This window comes from Artemia sp. Qi Xiang Cuo, chromosome 7 (genome assembly GCF_049724085.1).
Source record: "Artemia sp. Qi Xiang Cuo chromosome 7, ASM4972408v1, whole genome shotgun sequence".
In the NCBI taxonomy this organism is placed as follows: Eukaryota; Metazoa; Arthropoda; class Branchiopoda; order Anostraca; family Artemiidae; genus Artemia; species Artemia sp. Qi Xiang Cuo.
The window spans coordinates 51,929,179-51,948,907 of record NC_142800.1 but is presented as its reverse complement, the minus strand read 5'-3'; the positions used below and the strand labels follow the sequence as shown (position 1 = coordinate 51,948,907).

At 33.4% G+C, this 19,729-nt stretch overlaps 1 protein-coding gene across 1 annotated transcript; it reads right to left on the bottom strand.

Moving 5' to 3' along the window:
- Positions 1-1,489: 1,489 nt before the first annotated feature.
- On the bottom strand, positions 1,490-9,228 carry LOC148950405 (uncharacterized). The gene is made up of 3 exons (XM_089092386.1): positions 9,155-9,228; positions 7,182-7,305; positions 1,490-3,111 (listed from the first exon to the last, which is right to left on the bottom strand). The coding sequence occupies exons 1-3, from the start codon at positions 9,170-9,172 to the stop codon at positions 1,550-1,552; spliced, it is 1,704 nt and encodes a 567-aa protein (XP_088948512.1). The 5' UTR covers positions 9,173-9,228; the 3' UTR covers positions 1,490-1,549.
- Between the last annotated feature and the right edge of the window lie 10,501 nt (positions 9,229-19,729).

The window sequence follows — 19,729 nt, the reverse complement described above, 5'->3', positions numbered from 1 at the left end:
AGGGGATGAAAAGGGAGTTGGAAACCTATCCAGAGGCATAATCTGCAATGGGGCAGGGGGACAACTGCCCCTCCCAGACCTTGGTTTGCCCCTCCCCCAACCCAGTTTGCCCAGTTGTGTGGAAGCAGTTGAAATTTAGTTTGTTTTTGAATTGCAGTTGAAAAATCTAAGATAAACCTGAATAATTCAAGCATCCACAGAAACCTGTCAGTTTGTTTAGTATATTTTTACCTTTCTGGTACTATATGGCTCATTTTTCAGTTTTCACTGTCAGTTTCACTCGGTTTGGGAAAATGGGCTCCAACTTTGCCCCCCCCCCCCTCCGGGATTTTGACGAACTTACGCCACTGAACCTCTTGTTAAGGATTTCAACGTTAGAGATTATAATGGTATACTTTTCATGCTTCACAGCCTTTGAACCCCGTAAATAGCACCAAAAATTGCCATTTATGGTGCAATATGGCACTTCTAGATGACTTTATCAAAAAGAATTTACAAAAAGCCCTTAGAGATGATCAAGAGCTCCGAAATGAATCATTAAGCATTCCTGACGATTTTGCAGTAGCCTGCTAGTTCTTCTAATCAGGAGACGATTTAAGAAAACCTGCTAAAAGGCCGGGAGATAGTATACCGAGGGGGTATTGTAAGCCTCCAGTTAAGGGTTTTCAACCATGCGTATTATAATGACACCCTCTTTGAGTCTACCTGCCTTTCCAGTCTCAAAATGGCCCGAAAATCCCAATTTTGGTGCCATATGGCACTTATAGACGGTGCTATTGAGGTAAATTTACACAAAAGCGCTTAGTTACGAAAACAAAGGTTTTAAATGAACCATTAAACATCTCAATATGGTGCTGTAGTATTCTGCTAACCTTAGTAGATAAAAAAAAGGAGACACATCTGTGCAACCCATGTAAAAAAGTGATTTTTCCTTGATGCTCAAGGCGGGGGACTCTATGAGAAAAAATATAATACGGATTTGGCAGAATTTTACTGTTTTGAAGTTTAGTTTCAACTATAATTATTGTGTATGGAGATTTTGACCTTTGTTATTCCAATGGCCTACTTATCGGTTTGATTCACAGCCATTTTCAAGTGGTTTCGAGCCCTTTTTTTAAATTTCCAGAAGTTTGTTCTCGCCATAAACTTTACTGGCTAAGGTAATAACTGACTGTGGTAATAATAGTTACCATATCTAATTTGCCATCAAATGACAATTTTGATCACTAAACACTTTTCTACAAAGCTCAGTTTTTAGACTATCGGTTATCATGGACCGTGGTTCACTCTAGGTTGTAGGTGTCGCTGCAACGATGATTCAGTGAATACAAAACCTTTGGTGAAACATGTACCTAGGATGTAGTAATAATTGTACTTATATACTTGGTAATCTGAAATTTGCAGTAAACAGAGACCTTAAAAATCACCTAGAATTTTGGCAGTAGTTCAACTACATGGCGTATTAAACTAAATATTCTACAAGACGAAGTAACTTTTATGTTATTTTTAATAAAAAAATAGTGGTGTAAAAAAATATACAGATTAGAATCTACCACGGGTTTTGAAGTGCAGATTCGTTTGCCAGGGACTGAGCAGTCTCAGCAGGTGCTAATGATTCTGAGTTCGACCATTGTCCAGATGAAACAGACTGTGTAAGTTGAGAATTTGATGTAAAATCTGAAGGTGCTAAGCTAGATAGCTGTGATCCTGCTCCAGTTGCGGAATTAACAGATGCACCATTAAATCCTACGGAAGATGAGCTAGAACTTGGGGCCAAAGGGTTGTACCCACTCGTTGCACCAGTAGTCAAACCAGCAGCTCCTGAAAAATCGATCGAAGGTGATGGAGCACTGCCTACAAAAGAGCTTGAGAATGGGCTTTTAGCTCTTGGAACATCAATCATTTGATTTTGAAAACTAGAGATTGGGTTCGAGAATGAAGCAGGTTGAGAAGCCAAGAAATCTGCAGTAGAAGTAGCATATCCAGGGGGCTGTGGACTGTATGATGAAGCAGGAGAAGTATAAGCTGGATCCTGAGTTTGAGGGTCATATGCTGAAGACTGAGGGGCATAGCCAGAGACTTGTTGTCCATAACTTGAGGTTTGAGGAGGATATAATGGATCTGGTTGAGCGTATGATTGTGACGTAGGAGGTTGAGGGGCATAAGCAGAAGCTTGAGACGCGTAACTTAAGCTTTGGGTGGGGTATGCTTGATTTTGTTGGTCGTATGATGGAGGTGTTGGAGGCTGGGGGGCATAGGCAGAAGCTTTAGGTGCGTAGTTTGAACTTTGTATAGGATATACTAGATCTTGTTGAGCGTATGATGGCAGTTCAGAAGGTGGAGGGGCATAAGCAGGAGCTTGAGGTGCGTAATTTGAGCTTTGTGTTGGATATTCTGGATTCTGCTGACCATATGATGAAGGTGCCTTGTAACTTTCTATGGCTGGAGGGGGATACGCAGGCATCTGAGCTCCATAGAGTGGGTTTGGCACATTATAGCTTTGGCTAGGACCACCATATGTAGCTGGTGGAGAAACCATGTAATATTGGGTTGCTGGTGCATGATTAGCCTGATTTCCTTGTGGGAGCAAGCCAGAAGGCAAAGCATTTTGGTGCTTTGATCCCTTTTTTCCATGTATCATCCCAGATAGGGCATTGTCCATCAGAGATTGAATACCAAGACCTCCAAAACCAGACCCATGTCCCTTACCCTTTGACTTTTCACTGGACCTAACAGGTACCATCGCAACTGGGACGGCCATAGCTTGTTGAACAGGGATAGCAACTGTATGATACACGGGCATATTTACAATAGGAGTAGGCGATGATAAAGCACTAAAAGATGAAGGCATTGAAGCTTTGTGCATTCCTTTATGACTGGTATGAGCTGGTAAACTGAATGGCGATGCAGATTGAATAGGTGGAGCATTCATAACAGGAGCTACATAGTTAGACTGAGAACCGTACGCTGAAGGTGAGCTACCATAAGCTGTAGGTACACTACCATATGTTGAGGGTGCACTGTATGGCTGATAGTATGGCATTGGATCTTGCATCACAGGAAGTGCCGTCGCTGAAGGTCCTTTGACTCCTGTTTTCCCTCCGTGAGACCCTGAAAAGGAAAGAAATACAGGCATGAATTTTAATTTGACTTGTGTAGCTCTTCTATATGTTGTTTGCTGTGAACTTACAATTGACTGTGAGATGAAGAATCAAGATTGGCAAGCCTATGCCAACTCTTTTAGATGAAAAACCCTAGGCAATAAAATTTTGAATGTAAATATTTACAAATTACTTATCTAGTAGTTTCTATTGTGGTGCCTGGATAAATGCAAAACTGAATTTTTGCAGGAACAATGCCCACAAAGATGTTAAGAGCCTAACTGGGCAAACCCAACCACTTTATTTCCTTTTTTTATCGATATAAAAGCTCAAAACCCAGCTCTATTTACCCAAATGTATAAAAGATAGAAAAACGATTCTATTTAGATATATTATATCTCTTGTAACTGACGTCCATTTGAAGTGGTGGTTTAGTATACTTAGATATTTGAAGTGGCAAATTCTATACTGCCTTAGTCGTTTCTTATTTCCTGTCCGTAATTATGACTAGAACTTGTCTACATTCCCCCTTTCCGTGTAACATACAATTATCATGGTTTAAAATGCAGAGTTTTATTTATTTTGTAGTTCAAAGTCTAGAATGCCCTTTCACTGATGTCTCTTCTTGAGCTTTTGAAGGCTTCCTATTATAGCAACGTCCCTATATACGCAAGCGCACGTTGCTCCAAAATACAAACATTAAAAAAAAAAATGTTTTTATAAAACAAAGCTATGAAAAGTGAATACAATACTTTAATTAAGATTAAAATTTAATCAATATACCACCATTCATTTTCTTAAATACATGAATCTGTACTAAATTTAAAAAAGGTAAGTTTTTATCTAATTTGCAATATGCTTCAAGTAATATTTAAAACATGCAAGGTTTTGAGGCAGCTTGAAAAATAGTGAAATTACACGGGGAAGGTTTAACTTTAGGGATTGTTGGATGTTATAATTTAACAGAGAATAATTCCTGACACTCTTTTATATTTATATAAGAGTATTGAATTGTATCAGTCCTTTTCTTTCTTATCTTATAACTTTTAAAAGTGTCACACCATAATAAAAAAAAAAAAAAAAAAAAAACAGGAAATTTGCACTAAAAAAAAGAACAAAGTTAACCACCACATATGAAAAGTACACAAAACCTACCAAAAAAGGGGAGAATTGGTTTTTTTCATTTTTTTTTATTGTCAGTGGATGTAAGAAAATGATCAACAAGCAAGGCTGCAACATAAAAAAATTTAGTGATTTTTACCATAAAATAGGCCAAAAATTGGGGTGATTTATTTTCTTCTCGTAGCTCGAACAAAACAAATATTTGATTTGGATGGAGGTCCTTCTAGCCTGGCCTTTCGTCTAAATATTGAGATTATTATGATTCGTGCATGCTTTTCAAGTAATTTACCTATTTTAGGGTTTGGGATAGATTTCTCCCCTCCCCTCAAATAAGATCTTTTCAAGGCTGGCGGAACTGAGAATTGAACAGCATCATATTAGTTAATAGTCAGAGATATAACGATATATGCCCATAATTAGAAAGAAAACATGTTTCTATGTATTAAAACTAATTTTGAAAAAGAAGAAGAAAATGTTCACTTATGTTTCATCATTCCAGTTTTGTTTTTTAGGCATTAATAGCTGTAGAGTAGTAAAAACATAGAGCAATAAAATGAAAAAAAATAGTCTTACATCCAAATTTTGTTGCAGACTACTTCCTGATATAATTATTGCCACAGCAGCAGGACCAGCGAGAAACTGGCACAGGAAAAACCAAAAACTTTGAACTCTCCGTTAAGTATATTTTTCTTGTCTGCGACATTCGTAAGTCACTTACTTACTGTCCTGTTTTTTGTTTGTTTTTATCAATTGTTAGTAATGTATTGTCAAGTTTAAGAACCTAATCTGTAGAAAGAAATGGATATTTTATTGAAACTGAGCCTTTCTGAGATTGAGCTCTATAAAGGGTTGTAAAGGTCTTCGTGGAAATGAGTCCCTGGGCCTTTGCAGAGCTGAGCTGTGAGAAGGTTTCAAAGGGTTCTACACAATCCTTAAATACTTGTTAAACTCAACCTGCCAAGGCCTAGCCTCCTCTGAAGAAATTCTGCGTTCATGCTTCAGAATCTCTTAACTAGCAAATTTTTTTGACATGTCTACTTTGGAACAAAACTATCCAGACGCTATATTGGTTAAGCCCATATCAGTTCCTATAGATTAAGATACAAATTTACATCCTATATAGATTAAGATGTCCTTAAGTACATTTTATGGGGTCGGCAGAATTTATGTTGAAAAGCATATTTAGTGTTCAATTTCATAAATTCAGTCAATGAAAAAAAATATATATATATATTTTTTTTTTCAGTATCCAAGTCCAGAAATTATTAGTGCTGTTTTTGGCATAATCCTTATTTTTAAAAATAGTTTAACAGAAGATACAAATTTAAGAGTGAATTAAATCCTTTGACAAATTGAGCAAAACAATGTACCCTACACTGAGAACATACATACTGCGGCTCGACGAAAATACCTTTTCAGGGTGGTGTAATATAAATTGATAGAAACTGTCAAGATTAACTTTTAATTTTCAGAATTTTCGGATTTTAGTTCCAGAATTTTGGTATATTAGGATGGTTACGGAAATTCATTGAGTCTGGTGTCCTGCACAAGGTAAGGGGCGTGAACAAATAAATCAGTAGGTATATTGATACTTTCGTGCGACTTGTGACATCCATGTCTCAAAGCCACCACAAAATATATATAGTTGTTTCTGCTTTGTTTTATTCTCTGTTATAAAAAAAAAAAACTGATACATTTTTTCAAACGTATCCATATTTGTTCGTGACCTTTTACACTTTTCAACTTTTTTACACTTGTTAGAACATCTAGCTACTTTATTTGTTGAATTTGTTGTTTTTTTCTCTCTTGTTTTTATTTCCGAGTTTTCAGTAACCCCTTGTTTTTGCATTATGCCTACAATCCTGATAAGAAAACTGATATTCACAAGATTTTTACGTTAAAATAGTGGCTCGTTTTTATGTCAATCTTGTCTGTTCTTTTACTCTTTCAGTAAAAATATACCTATGTTTGTCTATATTTTGAAAAATATAGTTACATCCTCAACGTTTTCATGAAATGTTGCCACAGCATAAAAGAGTGTAATGCAATTTATTTTCAAACATCCAGATCAAGCTATTAACTAAAATACTACAAAGCCAACATTATCAAAAAGGAGCAATGGATAAGACTATTAGTGTTGCTACTAGAATAGATGAGAGGGGATATAACCAGCTCTAAAGACTGGAAACATTTCAATGATGGTCACCATTCTCTTTTGTCATGTTGATAGCTAAAACTGGTACCAGATGAATAGTCTGTACAACAGAATAAAATAAATACTTAAGTTAAAGCAAGAATTGAATCTTCACTTAAAATAGTGATTATTCTTACAAAATACGTTTCCTTTTGCTGTTTTAGTGGGTTTTTTTTTCAATGGCATACCTTTGTTCTAAGAGCCTAATCGTAAGTTGCTAGAAATTGTTCAAATTGCACTAAAGGAGGTGAAAAGCTTAGTAATTAAAAAATGACATATGCATAATAGAAAAAATACTAGCAAGCAAAAAAAAAATAGATACAACCATTTTGGTTTTTAGTTTGTTTTTCCTTCCGAACCAATCGGAATAAAAATACTGTAGGTAAGGGGTTTATGCGAACTCTATTTTAAAAAAGTAACTGTTATAATTCCAATACGAGATGATAAGGGAATGGATCCCTCTTAGAACGCCAAATTTATACAAAAAATTCGAAGTCTTATCACATTAACAAAAAAACATCATCACGTTCTGAAAAATATCTTTTTAACTTAAGCCCCCCCCCCAATCTTAAAATATTTCTAAAAGATTATTCCCTAACCTTGTCTAAGAATTAAAGCAGACATTAATTGCATCATTTTAATGTTGTCATTAATGCTGACATTAAGATTAGACTTCATGGTGCTATTAGCTATTTTTTTGCTTAGTTGGGTTATTATTTTATTATAAAATGGATAATTACAGACATAATTTAATTCAGTCTGACCTGCAAGTCCAGCTGATCCTCCAAGTCCTCCTAGTCCCATTTTTTTGGACATGTGTGCTTTCGCCATAGAGGCCAAGCCTGTAGCATCTATGGGTGGCCAAAATAGGGCTGAAAGCACAACAACCTGAAAAATACATGAAATAACAATCAGTAAAAAAAATATATATATATATATATATATATATATAAATTAAATTTATATAAAAATAGTGAAAGTATTTAAAAAGGCCTTCCTTGACTGTTGCAAAATTGTTTTTTTAGTCTTTTCAGGGGTTGGCATATCATTACGATTAATTTAACGACAACTATTTAATTTAAGGCATATATTAAACAAAAAAAAAAAATTTTTTTTTTTCAAAATAAAGTGAAGACTAACGAGAAAGTGAAGTAAAGACATGAAACAAACATAGGTTATTTCATTTATGAGGGCTGTCACTTCCATCCCACGCTCTTTAATCTAAACTTTGACGAACATTTTCTTTAAATATTCTGAGACATAATGAATATGGCTAATTAGCAATTGAAAATGTTTTATTTAGTGACTGGCGATCACAATTTAAAACAAATGTTGCAGTATTTAAAAGAAACCTAATTAAATGAGTCCCATAACAAAGTATTTTGATAAAAATGAAGAAAGAAAAGTTAATCTCTTTTCGACACTGCTATTGTGTTAGAAGATTCATTCTCGATGCACTGAGATAGAAAAGTCAAACCTTAGCGTAAAGCAACCCCCCTCCCTCATATATAGATGGCGGGGAGGGGGGGGGGAGATTTCATAGACCAATCTTAATCTTATAGGATGCTCTCACCTGTCCACCTCTCTGCAATTAAGCTTATACGGAAAACCAGTTCCCTCTTGTGCCCTCTTTGGTCATTGGGACTTTCGTAGACTGCGATATATATATATATATATATATATATATATATATATATATATATATATATATATATATATATATATATATATATATATATATATATATATATATATATTTTTTATATATATATATATATATATATATATATATATATATATATATATATATATATATATATATATATATATATATATATATATATATATATATATATATATACATAAATGCTCTTCGCTTTAAAAAAAAAAAAAAAAACACTCCTTATACAAAAAAATACCTAGAAATTAATATAGTAAACGAATGTATGTCATGTATTCTTTGAGCTAGCTGACCTCACTTACTTTCCTTTAAGTAAATTCGCCTCTGCAAGTACGACTAGGGGAAAGACCCATTATAGGAATTTGTCCATGTAATACCGTTATGTTCTCCAAGTAAGAGACTTAACACCTCTACGAACTGTTACGGAATTAATAAATAAATTAAAAGAGATTCTTATCAATACTTGCTAAACCTCTGTTTAAAAGTAAAAAGATGTGTATTTATCTTTAATTTTGCTGCTTGGTTGAATCGGTACTGGTTAAAAAAGCGGTAAACACGCCATATATTATATAGGGAAGATGCTTAAGAAACTAGTCAAACGGGTTTTTTCAATAGATTACATTGGAAATCTTGGTTTGTCACTGCGTTTACAATATTTAAACTTTTGTTTTTTGGGGTTTAGGGGGGAAAAATATACATAGGTTGGGTTAGTTTAGGTTACGTATTTAATATTGCTATGCTTTAATAGTGCAAATATAATAGTTAATAATTTAATAGTGCAAATACCTATCTGAAATTTGTTTCTAAACTATTACATTTTCATCCTATTTTGTTTTATTTCATTAGCATTAACGAAACTTCACTAATGACGTGTTTACCGCTTTCTTAACCAGTACCGTTGAATCATTTTAGATACATTTAATAAAAGTTTACCAACATACGTACAAACCCTTTGAAAAATCATCTCCCCATTTTAAAAGTTATTTGAATAAAAAAATGTATCAATAATTTTACTAAAAATATTCAATAATGGATAGTTATTAAAATCAAACTTACCAAAAGGTAGATTTTCATTGTTTTCCCTTTTTACCCCTAGTTCTTCACTCTATCACTACTGATTTGAATATAATTTCACCGTGACGTAACCTAGCTTATATACCAGCAGAATTGGCTAAGAATATATTATTGAACTTACTGGACAAGGCCAAAGGGATTTGAATATAAGAAAAACAACCCTTAATACAACGGTGCGATTATAAAAGCTGTCAAAAGATGTAAAGGGTGATGATCGAAAATCCGGTTAAAGATGCAATCTTAGCTAAGGTATGCCGTTGAATGACCTCTTATAAGATGTTATAGATTTACATCACAGTTCTTCACATTTTTTATTTTGTAAAACGTAAAAAATTAAACGTAAAACATAAAACAGCCATAACTTTACGCAGCCATTAAGGTACTCTTCGAAAATATAGGTTAACTTAAAATAATTGATAAAATTTTTAACCATCAGATATTGAATAATTTCTTTTTTTAAGCCTTAAAGAACCCATTCTAACATCCAATGTAGAATATTCTTTATATACAAGCACATTTAAAAGTGCCGAAAATTCCAAAACATTTTTCGACAGGAAGCATTGGAATTAAAATAGGCAATACATTTTCCAGTTCACTGAAATTAAATAAAGTTTTTTTTACCTATTCGTTATACGGCCATGAATAAAATAGCATCTCAATTTCTTTGTATCTTTTACGACTCAATCATACAATAAGCATCCAATTTTTTAAATAAGCAACTGAAGTACAAACATAGAGCGGCCGTTCAGAAGTACACTCAATTCCTTCCATCTTTAAAATATTATGAACTTGTAGCAGGAAGATACTTTTACTCAAAATTCGAACTCTTGTAGAAGATTTTTCCACAATAAATTCATCTTAGGACAGTGGTCTATGCCTTGGCTCCAACTTAATAATATATTTTGAGGATTTCTTAATCATAAATTTCAAACGGTAAACCTATCTTTGTGTTACTTTTGAATTTCTTTCCATGCATCCCAAAAATTCTTTCTCCCACATTCCAGACAAATTCCACACAAATTCCAGTATCTAGCTTCTTGATCGAGTAGATGGCGTTTTGTGCCAGAATTATCTCAAGCTTCCGTGCATTCAAATATAAAAAAAAACATTAGCACTATTTCATATATAAATGTAAAGGTGCTGTTAATATGGCTCAATTCAGTTTTAATACGGTTCTTTTCAATATTTAATTTGAAAAGTTTGGTTTTATACTTTATAACATTATCAATAACAGCAAAAAAAAAAAAAAAAAAAAAAATAATAACCAAGACTACGAAAAGGAACTAGTTCTAATGAAAGTAGATTGACTGTTTAATGTATAATGATCATCATCATTCAGTATAATTATTATATAATTGTGATAATTATATATATATGTATATATATATATATATATATATATATATATATATATATATATATATATATATATATATATATATATATATATATATATATATATATATATATATATATATGTATACTGATAATATAACTATATATATATATATATATATATATATATATATATATATATATATATATATATATATATATATATATATATGGTCCTGCAAATCAAAAGTTAAACTCTACTTGATTCCCCCCTATCCAATACTCTCTCGAAGTTTCTTCTGGGTCCCTTAATTCGTTAATTTATACCTTTAGCAGTACCTGCACTATTGTATATGCTGCCTTTTAACATCCTGGATGCGCAAGGTATCTTTTGATTAAGTTCAACATCTTTCTCAGCTTTTCCTGAAACTTTAAGCTTAATGTCCTAACTCGTTAATGCATAATCGCAGATACGTTCTTTTGACAACCGGGATGCATACAGTGTCTTTGCATTTAGTTCAACATCCACTTTCAACAATTCCTTATAGTTTCAACTTGTTACCCTTGGCGGCTCTTGAGATATTGCAAATACGCCCTTTTGGCACAACGGATGTCACTAAAATATAATCTATCGTTCCTAAGATATTGCAAATATGTCCTTTTGGTAGCCTGGATGCACGTAGGGTCTTTTTATTTAGTTGCAACACTTTCCTCAACGTTTTCTGGAAGTTTCAACTTCATACCCTTTGCTGTTGCTGTTTGGTTTTGTGTGTGTAGTGTTTTTTTTTTTTTTTTTTTTTTTAACTGGAGCAATTTGCCAAATCTATCAGCCGTATTTATTTTCCTAAAAAATTGATCAAAATGTAAATTAATATGAAATTGATATTTAAAAAAAAATGGACAACCAATTTTTTCTTCTTGAACGGTGCAATTACGCTTGCACAAAATCTCCTATAGCCTATCCCCCATTTAAAAATTTTTATTTGAAAAAAATAATATCAGAAAAAGCTTTTCAAAAATAGTATGTTAAAACTTAGAGCCATGTTAAAACTTAAACGAGCAGAAATAAAGTCATATAATGATTCAAACTTAAAACTATGCCTGACTAATGATTAATAAGTCAATGTTTTTCTTATTGACAAACCAGCAAAAGAAGAGAGTATGCATGTATTACCGAAATTATGATTCGTTTATGTAAGATAAGCTATTCCACAATATATCTTAGGACTCTTTATTTTACATAGGTCACTCTACGGCCGTGTAAATTTTCATTTTGGGTTTGGTTCTTTTTTCGTAAATGCACCATTGCACTTATTATAACCAACTCAGCATTGGAGTAAGATCTTCCTGCTTCTACACTTACCCATCGGCAAATTTAATTTTAGTGCATTCTGTACGCTTTTTAACCATTCCCGACACCAAAACCCTACTCAATGGCCTTTTTAAAGGTCAACAAATTTAAAAGCACTATTATTAGCCTATGTTCTCTGAGCATGAAATTAAACAGAAATCGTTTTAGAAACCCTTTATTTATATACAGTGTGCAAAAGAGACAAACAAATGTCCTTTTTTTCATCGAGCGAACGTCGGTCTCCTGGAACTACATATGATATGTAGACGTGATACACAGACATATGTATTTATATAGATAAAAGATAAAAGAGGCAACTTTGTGGGATCTTTATCTAGAAAAAAGTCGGCTTTGTGCTTTTTGATTGCCCTCACTCTGCTCAGGCAATAATGCAAATAATATTGGGCCTTCGATCCTCATGAACGAGTCGTGTCATATATTGCAAATAGATTGCGCATGGATTTTGTCTATTTCGTAAAAAAAAAAAATGATCAGTCATTTTCTCTTCAGGTTTTAAATACGCTGTATGTACGAAAATGCACAATTTCTGGTAGATTAGTTTAGGAGTGTATCGAACATACACAAATGCATATACCCAACTTAACAAATAGAGACAAGATATATACACGAGTTCAAGTTTTTTTTGTAAGCTTTATACGTCACCAAATTTGTAGTTGACACTTCAGTCCTGGGAATCGGATGGAACCAGAAATTGTTCTAGAAGTTAGTATTTGATTGGTTGTTTTTTTTTTACAAGAAAATCACTCCATCATGTTTTCATTAAAGTACAGTTGATACAGTACTAGAGATTCCTAAGATCAAAGTACCCCCATTTGGGGACGTTTAGTAAAGAACGATATGTCTTCCATATACTTGTTCCCGAAAATTCATATAGAATATGTGACTGTGGTCCTAAATCGAGGAATCTTGTTTTATTGAACAAATAACTATTAAGCAGCCTGCAAAAAAAACACATTGATTTATAAGTAAGTAGTAAGTTATATAAAGGTTTCACGAGTGATTGCGTAATATGACTTACCAGGGTCAGTCACCTATGGATTCTACGAGTGATTGCGTAATATGACTTACCAGGGTCAGTCACCTATGGATTCTACGAGTGATTGCGTAATATGACTTACCAGGGTCAGTCACCTATTACTACGAACGGTACATGCCTTACCAGACGGGTTTCTGAGGTAACACCCATTTTTAACAGTTTCAATTGCACAGGGAGACAGGTTTCTGGTGGGTATAGAATTTGAGAGTTGATAAAGTGAAATTATGTCACTATTCTAGTTTTTTCTAAACCGGTATTTCCTATAACGTAATAAAGGGTTAAGGTGATTAGAGATTACGAGCGAGGATAGTACGAATTGCTTGTGAAAAACCCGGATGAATTAGTTGAAAATAAAGTTTTAAGAAGAAATGTCTGAAAAGTAACGATAGAATGACATTGTGACTTGACCTCGCTTTACCTCTCCGATGTGGTCTGTATAATACACAAGTGACGTTTGAAAAGTATTGTCAATTTAAAAAGAAATGGTTGAAAAGTGTTTTGAGGGAGATGGGTTGCATGGAGGGTTGAGTTACACGAGGGTTCAGTTAAAGGGAGTACAGTTACACGGGGGTTTAGTTAAATTGGGTTGAGTTGCACGAGGGTTCAGTTAAAGGGGGTATAGTTACACAGGGGTTTAGTTAAATTGGGTCGAGTTGCACTAGGGTTCAGTAGCACGAGGGTTCAGTAGCATTGGGATTTAGTTGTATAGGATTTCGGTTATAAAGGGGTTCAGTTACATGGAGGGTTCAGTTGCACGAGGGGGGATTTGCGAATTAGAAGAGATGGGATGATAGTGTACTGTATAATACACATGTGATGTTTTGTAGAGTATTGTCAATTTAAAATAGTTTAGAAATAAAAATAATTTTAACAAGAAATGGCTGAAAAATGTTTTGAGGGAGATGAGATTGCATGGAGGGTTGAGTTGCACGAAGGTTCAGTTAAAGGGGGTATAGTTACACGGGGGTTTAGTTAAATTGGGTTGAGTTGCACGAGGGTTCAGTAGCATTAGAGTTCAGTAGCACGGGGGTTCAGTTGTACAGGGTTTCGGTTATACAGGGGTTCAGTTACATGGCGGGTTCAGTTGCACGAGGGTTCAGTTAAAGGGGGTAGAGTTACACGGGGGTTTAGTTAAATTGGGTCGAGTTGCACGAGGGTTCAGTAGCACGAGGGTTCAGTAGCACGGGGGTTCAGTTGTACAGGGTTTCGGTTATACAGGGGTTCAGTTACATGGCGGGTTCAGTTGCACGGGGGTTGAGTTAAATGGGGCTTGAGTTCCACGAGAGTAGTGCTTTGTCTTGGTTTAGCTTGTCACAGTTACATTCTCTTGATCTTTCAAAGTTCACTTTGATTTTATTTCATTGATTCTTTTTGTTTGCATGTCCGGGCTGGTGTTTGCAAGTCCAAGTTGGGTTTTCAGACCTACGTTTTTTAGATTTTCGTGGGTGTTTGGATGTTTTTCCGAAAAAAAAAAACATATTTGTACCCTCAACGCCTCGCTCTTTACGCTAAATTTTTTTATTGTTTAAAAAATTATAGTCGTGAGAAAGCCAAACTTTAATGTAAAGAGCGAGTCGTTGAGGAGGGGACAGCCGCGTTAAAAAAAGGAATAATTTATATTCGTTTTAAGTTTTGACATCGTTCCTTACTTTCAGTTAAAAAAACTTGTTTTTTACTTAGGTAATAATGGAACATTTAGTATTTTTTCTAATGTAAGTGTTTTCTTAAGAAAATGACCCATCTGTAACAAATATAGCCTTAGCTAGTTACAACTGCACATAAACTCTTGATTTTTTGTCGTGTTACTTAGATAATAAGGAAAAATTTGGTTTTCTTTCCTAATTTAGGGTGTTTTCTTAAAAAAATGACCCATCTTTAACAAATTTTGCCTTAACTAGTTAAAACTGTGCATAAATTCTTCAATTTTAGTTATGTTACTTAGGTAATAAAGGAAAATTTGGTTTTCTTTCCTTATTTATGTGTTTTCTTAAGAAAATGGCCCATCTTTAACAAATTTAGCCTTAGCTAGTTAAAACTGCACATAAACTCTTGATTTTTTGTCGTGGTACTTAGATAATAAAGGAACATTTGGTTTTCTTTCCTAATTTAGTGTGTTTTCTTAAGAAAATGATCCATCGTTAACAAATTTTGCCTTAACTAGTTAAAACTGTGCATAAATTCTTCAATTTTAGTTGTGTTACTTAGGTAATAAAGGAACATTTGGTTTTCTTTCCTTATTTATGTGTTTTCTTAAGAAAATGGCCCATCTTTAACAAATTTAGTCTTAGCTAGTTAAAACTGCACATAAACTCTTGATTTTTTGTCGTGCTACTTAGATAATAAGGGAACATTTGGTTGTCTTTCCTAATTTAGTGTGTTTTCTTAAGAAAATGATTCGGGGAAGCGCTGTTTGAGGAGGGGGAAGCTATCAAAATTGTCACTTTTCTGTACTTGAATCAATTGACTTAAAGATTTGGGGAAGAAGCTGAAGAGTCTAAAAAACGGATTTTATTCAGGCACGTGTTACCCTTGTCAACTGTTTTCCACATGAACTCTAGCAGCAGTAGCTTCTCCGATGATTTGGATATGATATTAAATGAAAAAGAACCATCTATCCATGCGTCATCTACAACTCCACCCTTGGCAATGCGGGCCAACGCCGGAAGAACAAACTTTAACTCGTAATTGGAATTGTGTATAAAAACAGGTACGAAATATTGTTGTCTAACGTTTGCTTAGCTACTTAAAACTGCGCATAAAAATTCTAGATTCTCATTCTAACTTAACTTGTAGGAATAGGACTTCATTCAAACAAGTAAATCAGCTTTATTCAATGTATAATAGTGCATAAAAAAAACTATTATTTTTCCTCATTCTTCCCTCCATAACCAGGTGCTAACGCCTCTATCTCGCTTTCACCCAGTTTCCTTCTTAGTATACGATAGAAATTATGGCTACCCCATCTCCATATTTCGTAATAGCCGTCATGAATTATGTAATGATGATCATCCAATCTAGGTTCCCGATCTAAAAAAAAAATGAATTTCAAAATCAAATTTAATTTTCATTGAATACTTTTCATTTAAACTTAAAATACGCTAAAAGATGGTCCCCATGAAACTATTACAGTTTCTATAAGAATGAACGAATTTCAAAATCAATTTAATTTTCATATGAATACTTTTCATTTAAGCTTAAAATACGCTAAAAGACGGTTCCCGTGAAATTATTACAGTTTTCTATAAAAATGAACGATTTTCAAAATCAAAGAAAAATGGCCTATCTTTAACGGATATAGCATTAGCTAGTTAAAAATGAACATAAATTCTTGATTTTAATTCTAACTTAACTTGTAGGAAATAATCGAGTCAAACACAAAACGAGCAGAAATTAACATCTAAAAAAAAAAAAAAATGAATTTCAAAATCAAATTTAATTTTCATTGAATACTTTTCATTTAAATTTAAAATACGCTAAAAGATGGTCCCCCATGAAACTATTGCAGTTTATATAAGAATGAACGAATTTCAAAATCAATTTAATTTTCATATGAATACTTTTCATTTAAGCTTAAAATACGCTAAAAGACAGTTCCCGTGAAATTATTGTAGTTTTCTATAAAAATGAATGATTTTCAAAATCAAAGAAAATGGCCCATCTTTAACAAATATAGCCTTAGCTAGTTAAAACTGCGCATAATTTCTTGATTTTCATTCTAACTTAACTTGTAGGAGATAATCGAGTCAAACTCAAAACGAGCAGAAATTAATATAAGTTGGGTGCAAAAAACCCCTATGTCTCCCCAATTTAATTTTCTTTCATATGAATACTTTTCATTTAAGCTTAAAATACGCTAAAAGACGGTTCCCGGGAAAATATTGCGGTTTTCTATAAAAATGAACGATTTTCAAAATCAAAGAAAATGGCCTAAATTTAACGGATATAGCCTTAGCTAGTTAAAACTGCGCATAAATTCTTGATTTTCATTCTAACTTAACTTTTAGGAAATAATCGAGTCAAACTCAAAACGAGCCGAAATTAAGATAAGTTGAGTGCAAAAATCCCCTATGTCTTCCCAATTTAATTTTCTTTCATATGAATACTTTTCATTTAAGCTTAAAATACGCTAAAAGACGGTTCCCGTGAAATTATTGCAGTTTTCTATAAAAATGAACGATTTTCAAAATCAAAGAAAATGGCCTATCTTTAACGGATATAGCCTTAGCTAGTTAAAACTCTGCATAAATTCTTGATTTTCATTCTAACTTAACTTGTAGGAAATAATCGAGTCAAACTCAAAACGAGCAGAAATTAACATAAGTTGGGTGCAAAAATCCCCTATGTCTTCCCAATTTAATTTTTTTTTCATATGAATACTTTTCATTTAAGGTTAAAATACGCTAAAAGACGGTTCCCGTGAAATTATTGCAGTTTTCTATAAAAATGAACGATTTTCAAAATCAAAGAAAATGGCCTATCTTTAACGGATATAGCCTTAGCTAGTTAAAACTGGGCATAAATTCTTGATTTTCATTCTAACTTAACTTGTAGGAAATAATCGAGTCAAACTCAAAACGAGCGGAAATTATGTTTTTTTGTTCGGCATAGATGAAAGGTCCAATACCTCAGTTAAACTAAGAGGTTACATTTTGACATCGTTTGACCATTTACTAAATTTTAAGGTTTTCTTATGCAAGAGTCAGAACACACACGCACAAACACACACAGACACACACACAAACATACACACATGTTACCAAATTCCACATTATTGCACAGAAATACCAAAATCGTAGGTTAGGTTAGCCTATGTACGGATGACTTCCCGTGAAACTATTGCAGTTTCTATAAAAATGAATGATCTTCAAAATCAAATTTAATTTTCATTGAATACTTTTCATTTAAACTTAAAATACGCTAAAAGATGATTCTCGTGAAACTATTGCAGTTTCTTTAAAATTGATTGAATTTCAAAATCAAAATAAATTTTTCATTTAATAATTTTCGTTTAAACTTAAAATATGCTAAAAGAATGTTCTCGTGAAACTATTGCAGTTTCTATAAAAATTACTTAATTACAAAATAAAAATTAAATTGCATTTACTACTTTTCATTTAAACTTAAAATATGATACAAGAAGGTTCTCGTGAAACTATTGCAGTTTCTATAAAAATGAATGAATTACAAAATCAAAATTAAATTGCATCTACTGCTTTTCGTTTAAACTATTGCAGTTTCTATATAAATTTTAAAGCTAAAAATTAAAAGGCTGCTCACCAAGTTTAGAGAAATAAAAGCGTCTATTTGCGTTCCACTTCATGATCCAAATTGTAAGAAGGAACTGAACACATATCATCCCATTTTTAAGGCATTTTATACGTTATATCTTGGAAATTAAAAGAAATTAAGCCTCTTCTTATCAGATTCAAATGCTTAATATCCCCAAGAATATGTGAATCAAATTTCACTTTAAAGTGCTAACGTATCTGATGAAATAATTTAAGTCGTATGATAAATTTATTAAGAATCTAGGTTCCCGATCTAAAAAAAAAAAAAAATGAATTTTAAAATCAATTTAATTTTCATTGAATACTTTTCCTTTAAACTTAAAATACGCTAAAAGATGGTCCCCCGTGAAATTATTGCAGTTTTCTATAAAAATGAACGATTTTCAAAATCAAAGAAAATGGCCTATCTTTAACGGATATAGCCTTAGTTAGTTAAAACTGTTATGCAAGAGTCGGAATACACACACAGACACACACACAAACATACAAAATACGCTTTAGTAAGAACAAACGATATCCTTAAAATGTCTGATTCAAATTATTAAACCTACGGAAATTCATATATTTGGTTGATAAGTATTGTCAATTTAAAATAGGATGGATCTAACGTTCCCTTCGTTCCTCCATTTCTGAAGGGCAGGAGAGGGAGGGGGTCACCCTCTATTTCTGAGGGGGCCGGAGAGGATGGGGGTCAATTTTGGAGGGAAAACCAAAAGCGCATAAATTCTTGATTTTCATTCTAACTTAACTTGTAGGAAATAATCGAGTCAAACTCAAAATGAGTTAGCTAGTTAAAACTGTTATGCAAGAGTCGGAACACACACACAAACACACACAGACACACACACACAAACATACAAAATACGCTTTAGTAAGAACACTCGATATCCTTAAAATGTCTGATTCAAATTATTAAACCTACGAAAATTCATATATTTGGTTGATAAGTATTGTAAATTCAAAATAAGATGGATCTAACGGTCCCTTCGTTCCTCCTTTTGTGAGGGGCAGGCGCGGGAGGGGGTCCCCCTCCCTTTCGGCGGGGGCCGGCGCGGGCAGTCGTCAAATTTGGAAGGAAAACCAAAAATACTCAGAATCGAAAATAAACAGGGATCTACCTCAAGGGGAAAACTCAGAGCCCCTTCTTTCCTCCACTGCTGAGCGCAGGGGAGGGGGTTTAATTTTGGAGGGAATTGGTCTCTATACAGTTAATGATAAAAAAAAGATATTTTCTTTTTTTTTGGTTAAGTTAATTTATATGTTTTGTGGTGCACTTTGTTCCTCTTTTTCTGAGGAACCGCTGTCGGTGGGGTTCCTCCTACATTTCTAAGAGGGCAGGAGAGAGAGGGGGTTAATTTTAGAGGAAAAACCAAAAATACTCAGAATCGAAAATAAACGGAGCTCTACATCACGGGGACAGCTCAGAGCCCCTTCCTTCCTCCATTTTTGAGAGCAGGGGAGGGGGTTTAATTTTGGAGGGAATTGGTTTCTAAACAGTTCATGATAAAAAAAAGATAGTTTCATTT